Source organism: Rhinoraja longicauda, chromosome 19, assembly GCF_053455715.1.
Source record: "Rhinoraja longicauda isolate Sanriku21f chromosome 19, sRhiLon1.1, whole genome shotgun sequence".
NCBI lineage: Eukaryota > Metazoa > Chordata > Chondrichthyes > Rajiformes > Arhynchobatidae > Rhinoraja > Rhinoraja longicauda.
Genome location: NC_135971.1, coordinates 11,882,548 through 11,905,580, shown reverse-complemented (window position 1 = coordinate 11,905,580; position 23,033 = coordinate 11,882,548). Strand labels below are relative to the sequence as shown.

Here is a 23,033-nt window from a genome sequence, read left to right as displayed (position 1 = left end):
GCCTGTGGGCCGGGGTGAGTGTGAGTGGGGCGGGGTGAGTGTGTGGGGGGCCTGTCACTGTGGGCCTGTGGGCCGGGGTGAGTGTGAGTGGGGCGGGGTGTGTGTGTGTGGGGGGCCTGTCACTGTGGGCCTGTGGGCCGGGGTGAGTGTGAGTGGGGCGGGGTGTGTGTGGGGCCTGTCACTGTGGGCCGGGCCTGTGTGTGAGGGCGGGGCCTGTGTGACTGTGAGGGAGAGAGGGAGAAGGGGCCGGGCCTAGTGTGTGTGTGTGTGTGTGTGTGTGTGTGTGTGGGCGGGGCCTGTCACTGTGGGCCTGTGGGCCGGGCCGAGTGTGTGTGTGTGTGGGTGTGGGGGCGGGGCCTGTGTGACTGTGAGGGAGGGAAGAAGGGGCCGGGCCTAGTGTGGGTGTGTGTGTGTGGGGCCTGTCACTGTGGGCCTGTGGGCCGGGCCTGTGTGAGGGCGGGGCCTGTCACTGTGGGCCGGGCCTGTGTGAGTTAGTGTGTGGGAGGGAGGGTGGGCCGGGCCTGTGTGACTGTGAGGGAGGGAGGGAGGAGGGGGCCGGGTGGTGATGGCGGCCATGGCGGCGGAGCTGATGAGCTGCATCTTCGGCCCGCGGCTGCGGCGCGTCCACCGGCGGCCCCGACATCAACACGGAGACCCCGCCGACCCGGTGAGAGAGAGAGAGGGGGGGGGGGATGGGGGAGGGGATGGAGGGGAGGGAGGGGAGGACGAGGGGTGAGGGGAGGGATGGAGGGAGGGAGGGAGGGAGGGAGGGGGGACGAGGGGTGAGGGGAGGGATGGGGGGAGGGGATGGAGGGGTGAGGGGAGGACGAGGGGTGAGGGGAGGGGGAAAGAGGAGGGAGGGGAAGAAGGGAAATGGAGGGAGGGGGAGGTAGAGAGGGGAGACGAGAGGAGGAGGAGGAGGGTGAAGAGAGGGAGGGGGAGGAGAGGAGGGGAAGAGGGAGGAGAGAGAGAGGGAGAGGGAGGGTGAGAGGAGGGAGAGAGAGGGAGAGGAGAGGAGAAGGGTGAGGGGAGAGGGGGGGAAAGAGGAGGGAGAGGGAGAGGAGAGGGAGGGAGGGGGAGAGGAGAGAGGGAGGGAGGGGGAGAGGAGAGAGGGAGGGAGGGGGAGAGGAGAGAGGGAGGGAGGGAGGGGAAATGGAGGGAGGGAGGGGGAGGAGAGGAGGGAAAGATAGGGGGAGGAGGAGAAGCAAGGGAGAGAAGGAGAGGAGAGGAAAGGAGGGGGGAGAGAGAGGGGGAGAGAGAAGAGGGTGAGGAAGGGGGAGAGGAGGGGAGAGGAAAGGAAGATAGAGAGGGAGGAAGGGGAAGAGAGGAGAAAGGGAGGGAGGGGGAGAGGGAGGGGAAATGGAGGGAGGGGGAGAAGAGAGGGTGAGGGGAGGGAGAGAGGAGGGAGGAGAGAGAGGAGAAGGAGGGAGAGAAGAGGGGTGAGGGGAGGGGGAGAGCAGAGGAAGGGAGAAGGGGAGGGTGAGCAGAGGAAGATAGGGGGAGGGAGAGGAGGAGAGGGAGAGAGGAGAAAGGCAGGGAGAAGAGAGGGAGAGGAGAGGAGGGGGAGAGCAGAGGGAGGGGGAAGAGAGGGGGAGGATGAGGGAAAGAGGGAGGGGGAGAGAGAGGAGGAGAGGAGAAAGGGAGCGAGGGGAGAGGAGGGGGAGAGCGAAGGGAGGGGGAGAGGAGAAAGGGAGGGAGGGGAGAGGGAGGAGGGAAGAAAAAGAGAGGGAGGGGAGAGGAGGGCGTGGAAGGAGAGAGAGGGGGGGAGGGAGAGGAAGATAGGGGGAGGATGGGGAGAGGGGGAGGGAGGGGGTAGAGAGGAGAAAGGGAGGGAGAGAGAGGAGAAGGGTGAGGAAGAGGGTGACGGAGAAGGGGAGGGTGAGAGGAGGGGGAAAGAGGAGGGAGAGAGGGAGAGGAGAGGAGAAAGGGAGGGAGGGGGAGAGGAGAGGGGAAGAGAGGAGGAGGGGAGGGAAAGGGGAGGAGGAGGAGATGGGAAAGGGAGGGAGAGAAGGGAAGGGGAGGGAGAGAGAGGGGAGGAGGGGAAGAAAAAGAGAGGGGGGGAGAGAAGAGGGGTGAGGGAGGGGGAGAGGAGGGAGAGAAGAGGGGTGTGGGAGGGGAGACAGGGAGAGAGGAGGAGAGGAGGGAGGGGAGAGAGGGGGAGGGGGAAAGGGAAGAGGAGGGGGAGAGGGAAGAGGAGGGGGAGAGGGAGGGAAGTCTGTAGTGAGGCCACATAGACATTGAGGAGGGAGGGGGGAAAGAGGGAGAGGAAGGGTGGGGGAGAGAGAGGATGAGGAGGGGGAGAGAGAGGGAGGGAGGAGAAAGACTGCATTGGAGGCCACAGAGACATTGAGGAGGGGGGAGGGAGAGAAGGGGAAGGAAAGGAAGAGGGGGGGAGAGGAGAGGAGAGGGGGAGGAAAAAGGGGAGAGAGGGAGAAGAAGAGGGGGGAAAGGGGGAGTGAGGAGAGGGAAGTCTGCAATGGAGGCCAGAGAGACGTTGAAGGAGGAGGGGGAGGGAGGGAAGAGGGGTGTCGATGGGCCGATTTACACCGATAGAGGGGGCAAGGCAAAGTAAATGCCCCCAGGAACTGGTGTGGTGAGGGAGGGGGGGGGGGGAGAGATATATTGAGGAGGGGATTATGCAATGGGGGCCACAGAGAGAGGGAGGGGAAGATACATTGTGGGAAGGTGGAAGGAGGAGGGGGAGAGATATTGAAGTGGGAGGGGGATGGGGGAGAGGGGAGAAGAGAGGGGGGTAGAGAGAGAGAGAGAGGGGTCAGAGAGAGAGAGAGATAAGTCTGCAAAGGAGGGCAAGACAGACATTGAAGAGGGTGATAGAGAGAGGAGGAAAGGGGAGGAAGGGGGTAGAGAGAAAGGATGGGGAGGGAGAGAGAAAAGGAAACATAGAAACATAGAAAATAGGTGCAGGAGTAGGCCATTTGGCCCGTCGAGCCTGCACCGCCATTCAATATGATCATGGCTGATCATCCAGCTCAGTATCCCGTACCTGCCTTCTCTCCATACCCCCTGATCCCTTTAGCCACAAGGGCCACATCTAACTCCCTCTTAAATATAGCCAATGAACTGGCCTCAACTACCCTCTGTGGCAGAGAATTCCACAGACTCGCCACTCTCTGTGAAGAAAGGAATAGAGAGAGAGAGAGAGAAAAAAAAATGGTGGGCGAGAGAGAGAGAGAGAGAGAGAGAGAGAGAGAGAGAGAGAGAGAGGTGTGGAACTGAGGGCAAGAGTCGCATTGAGAAGGAAGAAGAGAGAGAGAGGGGGGGGTGTGGAATGGAGAACGAGAGAGACGGAGAGGTGTGGAATGGAGAACAAGAGAGAGATTTGCAGGGACGTTGCCAGTGCAAGGGAATAAAGATGAGTGAGTTGCAGAAACAAAACTGAGTGAATGGAGGAATGCCGATCAGGTGCAGGCAGATAAGAGTTGGTCTCGGCATCATGTTCAGCACAGATACCGTGGGCCGAAGGGCCTGTCCCTGTACTGTGCTGTTCAGAGTAAGAGACAATAAACAATAGGTGCAGGAGGAGCCCGTTCGGCCCTTTGAGCCAGCACCGCCATTCAATGCGATCATGGCTGATCACTCTCAATCAGTACCCCGTTCCTGCCTTCTCCCCATACCCCCTCACTCTGCTATCCTTAAGAGCTCTATCCAGCTCTCTCTTGAAAGCATCCAACGAACTGGCCTCCACTGCCTTCTGAGGCAGAGAATTCCACACCTTCACCACTCTCTGACTGAAAAAGTTCTTCCTCAACTCCGTTCTAAATGGCCTACCCCTTATTCTTAAATTGTGGCCCCTTGTTCTGGACTCCCCCAACATTGGGAACATGTTTCCTGCCTCTAATGTGTCCAATCCCCTAATTATCTTATATGTTTCAATAAGATCCCCCCTCATCCATCTAAAAAATAAATCAGGTTTGTCAATTAAGGCAAATCTTATTTTTTCCAAATGTCACTTCTCTGTCATTTCCGTAATCCACATTTTAATTGTGGGGGTTATTGTTTTTTCCCAAAATTTAAGTATTAATTTATTCGCAGTTATTAAACTGTAATCAAGAAAATGTACCTGACTTGTTGTAAAGTTTGTAGTATGTTCTGATAATCCTAATATAATTAATTTTGGATCCATATGCAATTGCTTGTCGATAACTTTAGAAACTATTTAAAAAATATCCAACCAGAAATTTTGCATTTTTATGCAAGTTACGAAAATATGAGTTAAATTAGCTTCTTGAAATTGACCTGCGTGGGATTTCTGTGGGTTGTTCCGGCTTCCTCCCACATCCCAAACACGTGTTGTTTTGTAGGTTAATCGGCTCTGGTAAGAATTGTCAACTGTCCCCAGCGTGTGTAGGATAGTGCTAGTGTGCGGGGATCGCTGGTCAGCACGGGCTCGGTGGGCCGAAGGGCCTGTTTCCACGCTGTACCTCGAAAACTAAACTAAACGAAACAATGCCCAGAATGGCTAAATGGCTTCGGTTTAAAAAAACCTGTCAACAGCCTTCTTCCACCTCAAAAACATTGCCCGTCACCGTCCATCCCTCTCCTCCACAGCTGCAGAAACCCTCATCCACGCCTTCATCACCTCCCGTCTGGACTACTGCAACAGCCTCCTCTATGGCGCACCCTCAAAAATCATCAGTAAACTTCAATACATTCAAAACTCCGCTGCCCGTCTACTCACCCACTCCCCGATCCGTGACCATATCACCCCCGTCCTTTACAAACTCCACTGGCTCCCCATCCCCCAGAGAATCCAGTACAAAATCCTCCTCATGACCTACAAAGCCCTCCATAACCTGGCCCCATCCTACCTGACTGACCTCCTCCACAGGCACATTCCCACCTGCACCCTCTGCTCTGCCGCTGCCAATCTCCTGTCCCCCCCCCCCCCCCATCCGGACCAAACTCAGATCCTGGGGGGACAGGGCTTTCTCCATCGCTGCTCCCACCCTATGGAACTCACTACCCCAAACCGTCAGAGACTCCTCCTCACTCACCACATTCAAAACATCACTGAAGTCTCACCTGTTCAGCACTGCCTTCAACCACTGAAGGTCACCTCACCTTCTGTCTCCTTTTTCTGTTCGTTTACTTATTTATCTATTTATTCACTTCTCTATGTTCTAGTAATTCCCTGTAAAGCGTCTTTGAGTGTATGAAAAGCGCTATATAAATGTAATGCATTATTATTATTATTATTAATTGTCCCTAGTGTGTGTAGGATAGTGCTAGTGTGCGGGGTGATCGCTGGTCGGCACGGACTCGGTGGGCCGAAGGGCCTCTTTCCACGCTGTTTCTCAAGTCCCTCAAGCTTAAAGCATGCAATGATTATGACAGATTGGGGAAACTACATTGAAAACCTTATCGGTAATGTGGACAAGATTTTTGTTTTAGATTTAGGTTAGAGATACAGCGCGGAAACAGGCCCTTTCGGCCCACCGGGTCCGCGCCGCCCAGCGATCCCCGCACACTAACACTACCCTATACCCACTAGGGACAATTTTTTAAAAACATTTACCAAGCCAATTAACCTACAAACCTGCACGTCTTTGGAGCGTGGGAGGAAACCGAAACCGAAACCGTAGGTTCACTAGGTTAATTCCCGGAATGGCGGGACTGTCGTATGTTGAAAGGCTGGAGCGATTGGGCTTGTATACACTGGAATTTAGAAGGATGAGGGGGGATCTTATTGAAACATATAAGATAATTAGGGGATTGGACACATTAGAGGCAGGAAACATGTTCCCAATGTTGGGGGAGTCCAGAACAAGGGGCCACAGTTTAAGAATAAGGGGTAGGCCATTTAGAACGGAGATGAGGAAGAACTTTTTCAGTCAGAGAGTGGTGAAGGTGTGGAATTCTCTGCCTCAGAAGGCAGTGGAGGCCAGTTCGTTGGATGCTTTCAAGAGAGTGCTGGATAGGGCTCTTAAGGATAGCGGAGTGAGGGGGCATGGGGAGAAGGCAGGAACGGGGTACTGATTGAGAGTGATCAGCCATGATCGCATTGAATGGCGGTGCTGGCTCGAAGGGCTGAATGGCCTCCTCCTGCACCTATTGTCTATTGTCTATTATCTCGGAGAAAACGCACGCAGGTCACGAGGCGAGCATGCAAACTCCGTACAGACAGCGCCCGTAGTCGGGATGGAACCCGGGTCTCTGGCGCTGTGAGGCAGCAACTCTACCGCTGTGCCCATGCCCACACTCTAGATTCTTGTTCCAGACTTTGGTTAGATGAGTATTTGCCAATCTTTCACTTTCAACATGTACACAATCTATTTTTATGTTTCTTACTGATCTATTCTCGTGCTCGCTTCACTTTCCCTTTCCTTATCAATACTTCGGTTATTCTTTCCTGAACTCTAAAATTCCCCCAATCGTCATTTGTCTGCTGTTTTGGGCTTCATGGGCTTTCCCCTTGATCTAAAACTACCTTCAACTTCTCTTTGCAACCACGACCAGATAGACATAAAGGTTTGTAGGTTAATTGGCTTGGTATAAGTGTAAATTGTCCCTGGTGTGCATCGGGTGGTGTTAATGTGCGGGGATCGCTGGTCGGCACGGGCTCGGTGGGCCGAATGGCCTGCTTCCACGCTGTATCTCTAAACATGTCACTAAACGTGTATAAGAAGGAACTGCACTGAAGGTAGACACAAGGTTTACACCGAAGATGGACACAAAGTGCTGGAGTAGTTCAGCGGGACAGGCAGCATCTCTGGAGAGAAGGAATGGGTGACGCTTCTAAACTAATGATTACAATTCATCCTTGTTCCCTTGCAGGAAACATGGTTCCCAATGTTGGGGGAGTCCAGAACAAGGGGCCACAGTTTAAGAATAAGGGGTAGGCCATTTAGAACGGAGATGAGGAAGATCTTTTTCAGTCAGAGAGTGGTGAAGGTGTGGAATTCTCTGCCTCAGAAGGCAGTGGAGGCCAGTTCGTTGGATGCTTTCAAGAGAGAGCTGGATAGAGCTCTTAAGGATAGCGGAGTGAGTGGGTATGGGGAGAAGGCAGGAACGGGGTACTGATTGAGAGTGATCAGCCATGATCGCATTGAATGGCGGTGCGTACTGGCTCGAAGGGCTGAATGGCCTACTCCTGCACCTATTGTCTATTGTCTATTGTCTTTATTTTTATTTATAACTAGACCAAGTGGACCAGTTGGGCCCAAACCTCTCCTGCATTAGATTTTATTTTTTTTAGATTTAGAGATACAGCGCGGAAACAGGCCCTTCGGCCCACCGAGTCCGCGCCGCCCAGCGATCCCCGCACACTAACACTATCCTACACACACTAGGGACAATTTTTAAAAAACATTTACCCAGTCAATTAACCTACATACCAGTACGTCTTTGGAGTGTGGGAGGAAACCGAAGATCTCGGAGAAAACCCACGCAGGTCACGGGGAGAACGTACAAACTCCGTACAGACGGCGCCCGTAGTCAGGATCGAAACTGATTCTCCGGCGCTGCATTCGCTGTAAGGCAGCAACTCTGCCGCTGCGCCACCGTGACAGCCCACCGTGCATTGGTGCAGCACCCTCTCCTCTCCCCCTCCCTCCCCCCTCCCCTCCCCACGTCCCCTTCCCGCTCTCCATCCCCCTCAACCCCTCTTATCCACCTCCCTCCCCCCTCCCTAGGAGATAGATTTAAACGTTAAAATGTGAATAACTTAAAAAATATAACACCGATTTCAATAAAACTACTTGCTTTACCATTAAAGCGATGGCGGTGAGTAAGGTGGGCCTAAAATTGTCGGGCTATCGTGTACCGTTTTGGCTGTAGTTCGATCACAAATAAACAAACAAACGAGAGTTTTAGTATATAGATGAACGATCTCTTGCTAACCACTTTGCTGCTGTCACACTGCAAAATTCCCCGGTGTGGGACGAATAAAGGAATATATATATATATATAAACAAACTAAAGTGGACTAAACTAAACTAAATGGGCATTGATCCTCCCCTCTGCTCACCGCGCCGCCATCTTGAAAAGTGGCGATGTGTCTGTGCGTGTTTTGAAATCCGTTCTTTAACCAGCAGGGATTCTACTACCAGCCGCGGCTCCTGGAGAAACACTCTGACAGCATCCTCGGATGGGTGAGCATTCCTTCTGGTTTTTTTAAGTTTAGTTCAGAGATACAGCGCGGAAACAGGCCGTTGGGATACTGCGCGGACACAGGCCATTGGGATACAGTGGGGACACAGGCCATTGGGATACAGTGGGGACACAGGCCATTGGGATACAGTGCGGACACAGGCCATTGGGATACAGTGGGGACACAGGCCATTGGGATACAGTGGGGACACAGGCCATTGGGGTACAGTGGGGACACAGGCCATTGGGATACAGTGGGGACACAGGCCATTGGGATACAGTGGGGACACAGGCCATTGGGATACAGTGCGGACACAGGCCATTGGGATACAGTGCGGACACATGCCATTCGGGTACAGTGCGGACACAGGCCATTGGGATACAGTGGGGACACAGGCCATTGGGATACAGTGGGGACACAGGCCATTGGGATACAGTGGGGACACAGGCCATTGGGATACAGTGGGGAAACAGGCCATTGGGATACAGTACGGAAACAGGCCATTGGGATACAGTGGGGACACAGGCCATTGGGATACAGTGGGGACACAGGCCATTGGGATACAGTGGGGACACAGGCCATTGGGATACAGTGGGGACACAGGCCATTGGGATACAGTGGGGACACAGGCCATTGGGATACAGTGGGGACACAGGCCATTGGGATACTGCGCGGAAACAGGCCATTGGGATACAGTGCGGAAACAGGCCTGCGTGGGTTTTCTCTGGCTGCTCCGGTTTCCTCCCAGGCTCCAAAGACGTGCGGGTTTGTAACCGAATTGGCTTTGGTAAAATTGACCTTATGAGTATAGGATAGAACTTGTGTTCATACGATCATAACTGATAGGAGCAGAATTAGCCATTCGGGCCCATCGTGTCTGCTCCGCCATTCTATCACGGCTGATCTATCTCCCTTTCAACCCTGTTCTCCTGTAACCCCTGACACCCGCACTAACCGATATCTGTGTTAAAAATATCCGTTGACTTGGCCTCCACAGCCGTCTGTGGCAAAGAGTTCTCACAGATTCGCCACCCTCTGACTAAAGAAATTCCTCCTGGTCTCCTTTCTAAAAGTGCGTCCTCTTATTCTGAGGCTGTGCCGGACTCTCCCACTAGTGGAAACATCCTCTCTGCTTCCACTCTATCCGAGCCTTTCACGATTTGACAATGGACAATAGACAATAGGTGCAGGAGTAGGCCATTCGGCCCTTCGAGCTAGCACCGCCATTCAATGTGATCATGGCTGATCATTCTCAATCAGTACCCCGTTCCTGCCTTCTCCCCATACCCACTGACTCCGCTATCCTTAAGAGCTCTATCTAGCTCTCTCTTGAATGTATTCAGAGAATTGGCCTCCACTGCCCTCTGAGACAGAGAATTCCACAGATTCACAACTCTGACTAAAAAAGTTTTTCCTCATCTCTGTTCTAAATGGCCTACCCCTTATTCTTAAACTGTGGCCCCTGGTTCTGGACTCCCCCAACATTGGGAACATGTTTCCTGCCTCTAACATGTCCAACCCCTTAATAATCTTATACGTTTCGATTAGATCCCCTCTCATCCTTCTAAATTCCAGTGTATACAAACCTAGTCGCTCCAGTCTTTCAACATATGACAGTCCCGCCATTCCGGGAATTAACCTAGTAAACCTACGCTGCACGCCCTCAATAGCAAGAATATCCTTCCTCAAATTTGGAGACCAAAACTGCACACAGTACTCCAGGTGCGGTCTCACTAGGGCCCTGTACAACTGCAGAAGGACCTCTTTGCTCCTATACTCAACTCCTCTTGTTATGAAGGCCAGCATTCCATTGGCTTTCTTCACTGCCTGCTGTACCTGCATGCTTCCTTTCAGTGACTGATGCACTAAGACACCCAGATCTCGTTGTACGTCCCCTTTTCCTAACTTGACACCATTCAAATAATAATCTGCCTTCCTATTCTTACCACCAAAGTGGATAACCTCACACTTATCTACATTAAACTGCATCTGCCATGCATCCGCCCACTCACACAACCTGTCCAAGTCACCCTGCAACCTCACAGCATCTTCCTCACAGTTCACACTGCCACCCAGCTTTGTATTATCGGCAAATTTGCAGATTTGGTAGCGATCGGTGGTCGGCGCGGACTCGGTGGGCCGAAGGGCCTGTTTCCGTGCTGTATCTCTGAACTAAAACAAGTTGTTGATGGACTGGAAGCACTGGCCATGTGTGATATGGAACAAAGTCTTGAAAGCCCCTTGCTGTTGGGATGTGTTTATAAATCCCCAGGCACCCTTGTTATTCAGGGATAATCCCCGCTGGGCCTAAATCTCTTTCTATTTTAGGCTTACGGAACTTAAATTAAAGTTATTTACAAAACCGAGGGAGCGATCAGGCAGGACGGAAGTCCCCCCTATGCCCAGGGCCATTCCATGGTCAACGTTGGCACAAAACCATTTGAGAGGCTTCTCGAAGGTCTTCCCAATTTGAGGAAGGACATTCTTGCTATTGAGGGAGTGCAGCGTAGGTTCACTAGGTTAATTCCCCGGATGGCGGGACTGTCGTAGTTGAAAGACTGGAGCGACTGGGCTTGTATACACTGGAATTTAGAAGGATGAGAGGGGATCTTATTGAAACATTTAAGATTATTAAGGGATTGGATAGCATCAGTCTGAAGAAGGGTCTCGACCCGAAGCGTCACCCATTCCTTCTCTCCTGAGATGCTGCCTGACCCGCTGAGTGACTCCAACATTTTGTGAATAAATACCTTCGATTTGTACCAGCATCTGCAGTTATTTTCTTACACTAAGGGATTGGACACGCTAGAGGCAGGAAACATGTTCCCGATGTTGGGGGAGTCCAGAACCAGGGGTCACACACAGTTTTAGAATAAGGGGTAGGCCATTTAGAACGGAGATGAGGAAGAACTTTTTCACCCAGAGAGTTGTGAATCTGTGGAATTCTCTGCCTCAGAAGGCAGTGGTGGCCAATTCTCTCGATGCTTTCAAGAGAGAGTTAGATAGAGCTCTTAATGATGGCGGAGCCAAGGGGTATGGGGAGAAGGCAGGAACGGGGTACTGATTGTGGATGATCAGCCATGATCACAGTGAATGGCGGAGCTGGAGCGAAGGGCCGAATGGCCTCCTCCTGCACCTATTGTCTGTTGAACCTCCCTTCCATTGACTCCATCTACACCTCGCGCTGCCTCGGCAAGGCCAACAGCATCTTCAAGGACCAGTCTCACCCCGGGTCAGAGGGTGGAGAATCTGTGGAACTCATTGCCACAGAAGGCTGTGGAGGCCAAGTCAGTGGATATTTTTAAGGCAAATTCTTGAATGGAACGGGTGTCAAGGGTTGTGGGGAGAAGGGTTGTGGATTCGGAGGCAGAGCTCAGCCATGATTGAATGGGCCGAATGGCCTAATTCTACCAGAACTTGTGAAGTTTAGTTTAGTTTAGAGATACAGCGCGGAAACAGGCCCTTTCGGCCCACCGGGTCCGCGCCGACTAGCGATCCCCGCACACTAACACCATCCTACACACACTGGGGACAATTTTTAACATTTGCCAAGCCAATTAACCTACAAACCCGCACGTCTTTGGAGCGCGGGAGGAAACCGGAGATCTCGGAGAAAACCCACGCGGGTGAGGGAGGAGAACATACAAACTCCGTACAGACAGCGCCCGTGGTCGGGATGGAACCCGGGTCTCTGGCGCTGTGAGGCAGCAACTCTGCCGCTGCGCCACCGTGACCGCCCAGCACATTGTTGTTGTGAAGCACTTCATAAGTTGTGAAGCCTTCTGCGCTGATTGTTGCATTTGACTTCCCGGCAGGCGTACATCCTCTGGTCTGTATCCTACTACACGTCTCCACTGCTGCTGCTGTACTTTTACAGGAAAGGTAAGAGCCCTGGCTGAAAGATGCTGCCTGCTCGACTGTTGTGTTGCTTTCCCAACTCTTTCAAGAGAGAGCTGGATAGAGCTCTTAAGGATAGCGGAGTGAGGGGGTATGGGGAGAAGGCAGGAACGGGGTACTGATTGAGAGTGATCAGCCATGATCGCATTGAATGGCGGTGCTGGCATGAAGGGCTGAATGGCCTCCTCCTGCACCTATTGTCTATTGTCTAGCTGAGGCAGCCAAGGTCCCGACAGACAGGTGGCAAAATCCCGACTGGAGGAACTGTTTGATGATGCAGATGCAAGGAACTGCAGGCGGTGGTTTGCGCAAGAAACAAACGCGCAAAGTGCTGGAGTAACTCAGCGGGTCAGGCAGCGTCCCTGGAGAACATGGATAGGTGACGTTTCACAGAATGCTGGAGTAACTCAGCGGGTCAGGCAGCATCCCTGGAGAACATTGCTCTCCAATATTGTCAGGCTTGCAAGGGTTCAGAAAAGATTTACGAGGATGTTGCCAGGACTAGAGGGTGTGAGCTACAGGGAGAGGTTGGGGCAGGCTGGGTCTCTACTCCATGGAGCGCAGAAGGATGAGCGGAGATCTTATAGAGGTGTACAAAATCACGAGAGGAATAGATCGGGTAGACGCACAGAGTCTCTTGCCCAGAGTAGGGGAATCGAGGACCAGAGGATATAGGTTCAAGGTGAAGGGGGAAAGATTTAATAGGAATCTGAGGGGCAACATTTCCACACAGAGGTTGGTGCTTGTATGGAACGAGCTGCCAGAGGAGGTAGTTGAGGCTGGGACTATCCCATCGTTTAAGAAGCAGTTGGACAGGTAGATGGACAGGACAGATTTGGGGGGACATGGACCAAGCGCGGGCAGGTGGGACGAGTGGAGCTGGGACATTGTTGGCCGGTATGGGCAAGTTGGGCTGAAGGGCCTGTTTCACTCTATGACTCTAAAACATGGATTCACCTGTCTCACCTGGACTTGCTCCAATCCCTCTCCTCTCCCTCCTCTTGCACTTGCCTCTGTCGGCTGTGGAGGCCAATTCATCGAGTATTTCTTTAAGGCGGACTGAAAATGACCGATTCTTGATCAGTGCGGGTGTCAGAGGTTGTGGGGGGAGGCAGGAGAATGGGGTTGGGAGGGAGAGATAGAACAGCCTTGATTGAACGGCCTAGTAGACTTGATGGGCCGAATGGCCAAATCCTGCTCTTATCACTTGTGAAGTTCCTCCAGCACTTTGTGTTTTATTAATAATAATAATAATAATATTCATTTATTGTCGTTGCAACAAGTGCAACGAAATTAAAAAATAGCAATCCTGACGGTGCGTAAAAAACATATATGCAATAAATGCAAAACAAATAAATACCAATATATTAAATACAAAAGTTTTAACAGTGTGACCTATTGCAGAAAGTAGTGTTCAGTTCTCGTATGGCCCTGGGGTTAAAAACTGTTCTTATCAAGATTTCAGCATCTGCTGTTTCTTGTGTCTTCTTATTCACAAAATGCTGGAGTAACTCAGCAGGTCAGGCAGCATCTCGGGAGAGAAGGAATGGGTGACGTTTCGGGTCGAGACCCTTCTTCAGAACACAACATGCTCTCTTGTGTCTTCTTATCTGCTATGGTTTGGCACTTTTGTTAGTGTGTGTGCGCGCGTGTGGATGTATGCATGTGCACGTCTTATTACAACTATAACCACAACTGTTTGCATGTTACGAGAATGATCAGCCATGATCACATTGAATGGCGGTGCTGGCTCGAAGGGCCGAATGGCCTCCTCCTGCACCTATTGTCTATTGTCATGTCTTTTTAGCTTTGAGTTTAGTTTATTGTCATGTCTACCGAGGTACAGCGAAAAGCTTTTGTTGCGTGCTATTGAGGCAGTGCGGCGTAGGTTCGCCAGGTTAATCCCCGGGATGGCGGGACTGACATGTGAGGAACGATTGGAAAGACTGGGCTTGTATTCACTGGAGTTTAGAAGGATGAGAGGGGATCTTATAGCGTAGGTTTACTAGGTTAATTCCCAGAATGGCGGGACTGTCATATGTTGAAAGACTGGAGTGACTAGGTTTGTATACACTGGAATTTAGAAGGATGAGAGGGGATCTTATCGAAACGTATAAGATTATTAAGGGGTTGGACACGTTAGAGGCAGGAAACATGTTCCCAATGTTGGGCGAGTCCAGAACCAGGGGCCACACACACACAGTCTTAGAATAAGTCAAGTCAAGTCAAGTCAATTTATTTGTATAGCACATTTAAAAACAACCCACGTTGACCAAAGTGCTTCACATCTGACTAGGAAAAAAAGAAACATACAGTGGCATGCAGCCAAACACAACGGCGCGGCCATCTTGAACAAAATGTTAATTCAATCACCCACAGTCCAACAATAAAAGCACTAAACAGGCACCCAAATTACCCAACCCCAAAAACCCCCCAAAACACAGTCCAACAATAGAAGCATTAAATAGGCATTCAAATCACACACCCTAAAACCCCCAAAAACACAGTCCAACAATAAAAACATCAAACAGGCACTCAAACCACCCAACCCCAAAAAAACACACAAAAAAGAAACATCCATCAAAGAAACATCCATCACAGTGAGTCTCCTCCAGTCCTCTCCTCACTGTGATGGAAGGCCACAATGTCTTTCCCTTCTCCCGTTTTCCTCGCCCGCAGCCAGGTTGTTGTGGTTGCAGGCCGCACCGGACGGTCCACAGCGGGCCAAGCCCAAGGCGCGTCGCGTCGCAGCCACTCCCGCAGCCTCCGAAGACGGCCGGCTCCGCCGATGATAAGTCCGATCCGGGGCGGGCGAACACGCTGTCGCTGTCGCTGCCGCTGAGGCTATCTAAAACTGAGGCGAGAAGAAACCTTTTCACCCACAGAATTTGTTGTGAATTTGTGGAATTCTCTGCCACAGAGGGCAGTGGAGGCCAAATCACTGGATGAATTTAAAAGAGAGTTAGTCAAGTCAAGTCAAGTCAATTTTATTTGTATAGCACATTTAAAAACAACCCACGTTGACCAAAGTGCTGTACATCTGATTAGGTACTAAGGAAAAAAAAAGAAACATACAGTAGCACACAAACAGTTCACAGCGCCTCCTCAATGAGCCTCAAACGCTAGGGAGTAGAAATAGGTATTGAGCCTGGACTTAAAGGAGTCGATGGAGGGGGCAGTTCTGATGGGGAGAGGGATGCTGTTCCACAGTCTAGGAGCTGCAACCGCAAAAGCGCGGTCACCCCTGAGCTTAAGCCTAGACCGCGGGATAGTGAGTAGCCCCAAGTCGGCCGACCTGAGGGACCTGGAGTTAGAGAGGGGGGTTAGAAGATTTTTGATGTCGGGGGGGGAATGTCCATTTAGGGCATTAGATAGAGCTCCAGGGGCTAGCAGAAACAAGGGATATGGGGAGAAGGCAGGCACGGTTTACTGATTGTGGATGATCAGCCATGATCACTATGAATGCTGGCTCGAAGGGACGAATGGCCTCCACCTGCACCTATTTTCTATGTTTCTAACCGGTCAGCGGAAAGACAATACATGATTACAATCGAGCCGTCCACACAAGAAACAGTTCTGTTTATGGATTTGAAACAACACACTCTCTCTCTCTCGCGCACACACACACACACACACACACACACACACACGCACGCACGCGCGCGCACGCACGCACGCACGCACGCACGCACACACACGCACGCACACACGCACACACACACACACACACAAACACACACACACACACACACACACGCACGCACGCACGCACACACACACACACACACACACAAAGGGAAATAACGTGAATAACGTTTAGTGCAAGGTAAAGTCCGAGGGTCTTCAATGAGACCCTTTTATCACAACTCCGCCATTTTGTGTGTGTGCGCCTGTGTGTGTGTGTTGTTTTACACGTGTGGGATGGAACTGCAGGTGCTGGTTTAAACTGAAGACAGTTGTTAAGGTACATGAGGGGGGATCTTATTGAAACATATAAGATAATTAGGGGATTGGACACATTAGAGGCAGGAACCATGTTCCCAATGTTGGGGGAGTCCAGAACAAGGGGCCACAGTTTAAGAATAAGGGGTAGGCCATTTAGAACGGAGATGAGGAAGAACTTTTTCAGTCAGAGAGTGGTGAAGGTGTGGAATTCTCTGCCTCAGAAGGCAGTGGAGGCCAGTTCGTTGGATGCTTTCAAGAGAGAGCTGGATAGAGCTCTTAAGGATAGCGGAGGGAGGGGGTATGGGGAGAAGGCAGGAACGGGGTACTGATTGAGAGTGATCAGCCTTGATCGCATTGAATGGCGGTGCTGGCTCGAAGGGCTGAATGGCCTCCTCCTGCACCTATTGTCTATTGTCTATTAATGTGACTTTACATTCTTTCAGGTTATATTGTTATGTCGAAGATCATTCCAGCCACTCCGTATGCAAGTGCGTTCCTGTTGTTTCTAACGGGGGTGGCGTGCCTCAGAGGTAAGAGATGACGGTCAGATTGCTCACCCCCAAGCCCCTTCCATCCTGGTGACACCCCAAACCTCTCCTCCTTTCCTTTATCGCGCCCACCCACACTGACCACTACCACCGATTCTGACGTTCAGTTTAGCGATACAGCGCGGAAACAGGCCCTTTCGGCCCACTGAGTCCGCGCCGACCAGCGATCCCCGCACACATTAACACCATCCCACACCCACTAGGGACAGTTTTTACATTTTACCAAAGCCAATTAACCTCCAAACCTGCACGTCTTTGGAGTGTGGGAGGAAACCGAAGATCTCGGAGAAAACCCACGCAGGTCACGGGGAGAACGTACAAACTGCGCGCAGACTGCACCAGTGGTCGGGATGGAACCCGGGTCTCCGGCGCTGCATTCGCTGTAAGGCAGCAACTCTACCGCCGCGCCACCGTGAATTTGATTTGGTTTGAACACTTTATGTGACAAGTCGCAGTGAAATTCTTTGCTTGCATTCCTGGGGACTCGGTGGGCCGAAGGGCCTCTGTGTCTCCAAACTAAACAATAAAGGTGACGTTTATCCACTTTGGTGGTAAGAATAGGAAGGCAGAGTATTATCTGAATGGTGTCAAGTTAGGAAAAGGGGACGTACAACGAGATCTGGGTGTCCTGGTGCATCAGTCACTGAAAGGAAGCATGCAGGTACAGCAGGCAGTGAAGAAAGCCAATGGAATGTTGGCCTTCATAACAAGAGGAGTTGAGTATAGGAGCAAAGAGGTCCTTCTGCAGTTGTACCGGGCCCTAGTGAGACCGCACCTGGAGTACTGTGTGCAGTTTTTGTCTCCAAATTTGAGGAAGGATATTCTTGCTATTGAGGGCGTGCAGCGTAGGTTAACTAGGTTTATTCCCGGAATGGCGGGACTGTCGTATGTTGAAAGACTGGAGCGAAGAGGCTTGTATACACTGGAATTTAGAAGGATGAGAGGGGATCTTATCAAAACATATAAGATTATTAAGGGGTTGGACACGTTAGAGGCAGGAAACATGTTCCCAATGTTGGGGGAGTCCAGAACCAGGGGCCACAGCTTAAGAATAAGGGATAGGCCATTTAGAACAGAGATGAGGAGAAACTTTTTCAGTCAGAGAGTTGTGAATCTGTGGAATTCTCTGCCTCAGAGGGCAGTGGAGGCCAATTCTCTGAATGCATTCAAGAGAGAGCTAGATAAGGCTCGTAAGGATAGCGGAGTCAGGGGGTTTGGGGAGAAGGCAGGAACGGGGTACTGATTGAGAATGATCAGCCATGATCACGTTGAATGGCGGTGCTGGCTGGAAGGGCCGAATGGCCTCCTCCTGCACCTATTGTCTATTGTCACAAAAAACACAAGGCGGTCACGGTGGCGCAGCGGTAGAGTTGCCGCCTTACAGCGAATGCAGCGCCGGAGACCCGGGTTCCATCCCGTCTACCGGCGCCGTCTGTACGGAGTTTGTACGTTCTCCCCGTGACGTGCCTGGGTTTTCTCTGAGATCTTCGGTTTCCTGCCACACTCCAGAAACGTGCAGGTTTGTAGGTTAATTGGCTTGGTAAATGTAAAAATTGTAGGGTAGTGTCAGTGTGCGGGGATCGCTGGTCGGCGCGGACCCGGTGAAATCCAGGACAAAATCCTCCTCATGACCTACAAAGCCCTCCATAACCTGGCCCCATCCTACCTGACTGACCTCCTCCACAGGCACACTCCCACCTGCACCCTCTGCTCTGCCGCTGCCAATCTCCTGTCCCCCCCCCCCCCCATCCGGACCAAACTCAGATCCTGGGGGGACAGGGCTTTCTCCATCGTTGCTCCCACCCTCTGGAACTCACTACCCCAAACCGTCAGAGACTCCTCCTCACTCACCACATTCAAAACATCACTGAAGTCTCACCTGTTCAGCACTGCCTTCAACCACTGACCGTCACCTCACCTTATTTATTCCTTTTCTGTTCGTTTACTTATTTATTTATTTATTTCTATGTTTTAGTAAACCATATAAAGCGCCTTTGAGTTTTTAGAAAAGCGCTATACAAATGTAATGCATTATTATTATTATTATTATTATTATTATTATTATCTCGAAAAACTAAAACTAAATTTAACAAAAAAATAGGCCCTTCAGCCCACAGTGTCTGTGCTGACCCCTCTTAATGGTGGATATTTCCCTGCTCCCCAGGAATGAGCCGATGGTCGAATCCGGAGTACGTAGAATTCATCACAATCTTGGCCGAGACCAAGAAACAAAACACGGAGGAGAACAAGGTAATGCGGAACTAAATCTCAAAGCCGCAGACGACTTGCGAAGCTTCCAATTCACAGTTTATTGTATCTTACACGGGGTTAGAAACGTAGAAACATGGCAAATAGGTGCAGGAGGAGGCCATTTGGCCCTGCAAGCCAGCACCGCCGTTCATTGTGATCATGGCTGATCGTCCACAATCTGTAACCCGTGCCTGCCTTCTCCCCTTATCCCTTGATACCGCTAGCCCCCTGAGCTCTATCTAACTCTCTTTCAAATTCATCCAGTGAATCTGCCTCCACTGCCCTCTGTGGCAGAGAATTCCACAAATTCACAACAAATTCTCCGGGTGAAAAAGTTTTTTTTCACCTCAGTTTTAAATGGCTTCCAAAGACATGCAGGTTTGTGGGTTAATTGGCTTGGTAAAATGTAACAATTGTCCCAAGTTTTAAATGGCCTCCCCTTTATTCTTGGACTGTGTGGCCCCTGCTTCTGGACTCCCCCCACCATTGGGAACATTTTTCCTGCATCTAGCTTGACCAGTCCTTTTATAATTTTATACGTCTCTATAAGATCCCCTCTCATCCTTCTAAACTCCAGTGAATACAAGCCCAGTCTTTCCAATCGTTCCTCATATGACAGTCCCGCCATCCCAGGGATTAACCTGGTGAACCTACGCTGCACTGCCTCAATAGCAAGGACGTCCTTCCTCAAATTAGGGTTTGAAGCCAGACTTGTCTCTCATTTTCTTTTAGTTTAGAGATACAGCGCGGAAACAGCCCCTTCGGCCCGCCGAGTCTGCGCCGACCAGCGATCCCCGCACACTAACACTATCCTACACACACTGGGGACAATTTACACTTACACCAAGCCAATTAGCCTGCAAACCTGCACGTCATTGGAGTGTGGGAGGAAATCGAAGATCTCGGAGAAAACCCACGCAGGTCACGGGGAGAACGTACAAACTCCGTACAGACAGAGCCCGTAGACGGGATGGAACCCTGGTCTCCGGCGCTGCAATCGCTGCAAGGCAGCAACTCTACCGCTGCGCCACCGTGCCGCTCTCCTCTGGCAGCTTGTTCCATACACCCACCGCCCTCTGTGTGAAAAAGTTACCCCTTCTGATTCCCATTAAATCTTTTCCCCTTCCCCTTGGACCGATGTCCTCTGGTCAGGTTGCAGAGGTTGCAGGGTGACTTGGACAGGTTGTGTGAGTGGGCGGATGCATGGCAGATGCAGTTTAATGTGGATAAGTGTGAGGTTATCCACTTTGGTGGTAAGAACAGGAAGGCAGAGTATTATCTGAATGGTGTCAAGTTAGGAAAAGGGGACATACAACGAGATCTGGGTGTCCTAGTGCATCAGCCACTGAAAGGAAGCACGCAGGTACAGCAGGCAGTGAAGAAAGCCAATGGAATATTGGCCTTCATGACAAGGAAAGTTGAGTATAGGAGCAAAGAGGTCCTTCTGCAGTTGTACAGGGCCCTAGTGAGAGCGCACCTGGAGTACTGTGTGCAGTTTTGGTCTCCAAATTTGAGGAAGGATATTCTTGTTATTGAGGGCGTGCAGCGTAGGTTTACTAGGTTAATTCCCGGAATGGCGGGACTGTCATATGTTGAAAGACTGGAACGGCTAGGCTTGTATAAGCTGGGATTTAGAAGGATGAGAGGGGATTTTATCGAAACGTATAAGATTATGAAGGGGTTGGACACGTTAGAGGCAGGAAACATGTTCCCAATGTTGGGGAGTCCAGAACCAGGGGCCACACACAGTTTAAGAATAAGGGGTAGGCCATTTAGAACGGAGACGAGGAAAAACTTTTTCAGTCAGAGAGTTGTGAATCTGTGGAATTTACTGCCTCAGAGGGCAGTGGAGGCCAATTCTCTGAATGCATTCAAGAGAGAGCTAGATAGAGCTCTTAAGGATAGCGGAGTCAGGGGGTATGGGGAGAAGGCAGGAACGGGGTACTGATTGAGAATGATCAGCCATGATCACATTGAATGGCGGTGCGTACAGGCTGGAAGGGCCGAATGGCCTCCTCCTGCACCTATTGTCTATTGGTGCTCGATTCCCCTACTCTGGGCAAGATACTCTGTGTGTTCTGCAGACACCTTCTTTGTTCTTGATTGCAGAAGAGGCTGGCTTCCTACAGCTTTGACTTCGAACACTGGCCGGTGGACTTCAGCTGGAGTGAGGTGTCGAGTCCGTAAGTAAACGATACGCTGGTAACGTGGGAGAGCCGGTCAACGGCTGGACATAGAAACAGGGACAACAGGTGCAGGAGGAGGCCATTCGGCCCTTCGAGCCTGTACGCACCGCCATTCATTGTGATCACGGCTGATCATCCACAATCAGTAACCCGTGCCTGCCTTCTCTCCGCATCCCTTGATTCCGCTAGCCCCTAGAGCTCTATCTAACTCTCTTAAATCCATCCAGTGATTTGGCCTCCACTGCCCTCTGTGACAGAGAATCCCACAAATTCACAACTCTCTGGGTGAAAAAGTTTTTTTCTCATCTCAGTTTTAAATGGCTTCCCCTTTATTCTTCGACTGTGGGTTCTGGACTCCCCCCAACATTGGGAAATATTTTCCTGCATCTAGCTTGTCCAGTCCTTTTGTAATTTTATACGTTTCTGTAAGTTCCCCGTTCTTCCTTCTAAACTCCAGTGAATACAAGTCCCATCTTTCGTCATACGACAGTCCCGCCATCCCAGGGGTTAACTTCGTGAACCTGTGCTGCACTGCCTCAATAGCAAGAACGTCCTTCCTCAAATTAGACCAAAACTCCAGTTATGGTCTCACCAGGGCCCTATACAACTGGTGAAGGACCTCTTTACTCCTGTACACAAGGGCTACACAGATTACCAAGACAGAGATGGGTAGATTCCTGATTAGTACGGGTGTCAGAGGTTATGGGGAGAAGGCAGGAGAATGGGGTTAGGAGGGAGAGATAGATCAGCCGTGATTGAATGGCGGAGTAGACTCAATAGACAATAGACAATAGGTGCAGGAGTAGGCCATTCAGCCCTTCGAGCCAGCACCGCCATTCAATGCGATCATGGCTGATCACTCTCAATCGGTACCCCGTTCCTGCCTTCTCCCCATACCCCCTCACTCCGCTATCGTTAAGAGCTCTATCCAGCTCTCTCTTGAAAGCATCCAACGAACTGGCCTCCACTGCCTTCTGAGGCAGAGAATTCCACACCTTCACCGCTCTCTGACTGAAAAAGTTCTTCCTCATCTCCGTTCTAAATGGCCTACCCCTTATTCTTAAACTGTGGCCCCTTGTTCTGGACTCCCCCAACATTGGGAACATGTTTCCTGCCTCTAATGTGTCCAATCCCCTAATTATCTTATATGTTTCAATAAGATCCCCCCTCATCCTTCTAAATTCCAGTGTATACAAGCCTAATTGCTCCAGCCTTTCAACATACGACAGTCCCGCCATTCCGGGAATTTACCTAGTGAACCTACGCTGCACGCCCTCAATAGCAAGAATATCCTTCCTCAAATTTGGAGACCAAAACTGCACACAGTACTCCAGGTGCGGTCTCACCAGGGCCCGGTACAACTTTAGAAGGACCTCTTTGCTCCTATACTCAACTCCTCTTGTTATGAAGGCTCGACTCGATGGGCCGATTGGCCTAATTCTGCTCCTATCCCTTATGACCCAGGAACACCCGGGGGGGGGGGGGTTAGTTTAAGAAGGAACTGCAGATGCTGGTTTAAACCGCAGAAATCTGAAGTAACTTGGCGGACAGGCAGCATCTCTGGAGAGAAGGACTGGACCCGTTCCTTCTCTCCAGAGATGCTGCCTGGCCCACTGAGTTACTCCAGCATTGTGTGTCTTATCTATGGTGGTTTTAGTTTAGTTCAGAGGTACGAGACAGTTACATGGATAGGACGGGTTTTGGGGGGGTGATATGGGCCAAACGTGGGCAGGTGGGACTAGTGTAGCTGGGACATTGTTGGCCGGTGTGGGCGAGTTGGGTCGAAGGGCCTGTTTCTACACTGTATCACTCTCTGACTCTGTACCGCACGGAAACAGGCCTTTCGGCCTACTGATTCTGCACAGTCCTTTATGCAGAGTAGGGGAATCAAGAACCGGAGGACATAGGTTTAAGGAAAGATTTAATAGGAATGTGAGGGGTAACCTTTTGACACTAAGTGTTGCTGGATGAGGTAGCTGAGGCAGGGACTATCCCAACGTTTAAGAAACAGTTAAGACAGGTACATGGATAGGACAGGCGGGTGGGGGGGGAGTGGATATGGGCCAAACACAGACAGGTGGGACTAGTTCAGTTTAG

The 23,033-nt window shown here is 51.0% G+C and overlaps 1 protein-coding gene across 2 annotated transcripts in view; it reads left to right on the top strand.

The window, feature by feature from the left end:
• The first annotated feature begins 545 nt into the window (after positions 1-545).
• The window catches only part of abhd16a (abhydrolase domain containing 16A, phospholipase), a 46,137-nt gene continuing 23,649 nt past the window's right edge, over positions 546-23,033 (top strand). The window contains exons 1-6 of one of the 2 annotated variants that reach the window (XM_078415800.1): positions 546-667; positions 8,055-8,111; positions 11,926-11,992; positions 16,396-16,482; positions 18,665-18,750; positions 20,860-20,933. In XM_078415800.1, the coding sequence (XP_078271926.1) occupies positions 566-667; positions 8,055-8,111; positions 11,926-11,992; positions 16,396-16,482; positions 18,665-18,750; positions 20,860-20,933 (473 nt within the window). In that variant the 5' untranslated portion in view covers positions 546-565. Of the gene's footprint in view, positions 668-8,051; positions 8,112-11,925; positions 11,993-16,395; positions 16,483-18,664; positions 18,751-20,859; positions 20,934-23,033 lie in introns of both variants that reach the window. The other variant, XM_078415799.1, reaches the window with a different exon arrangement.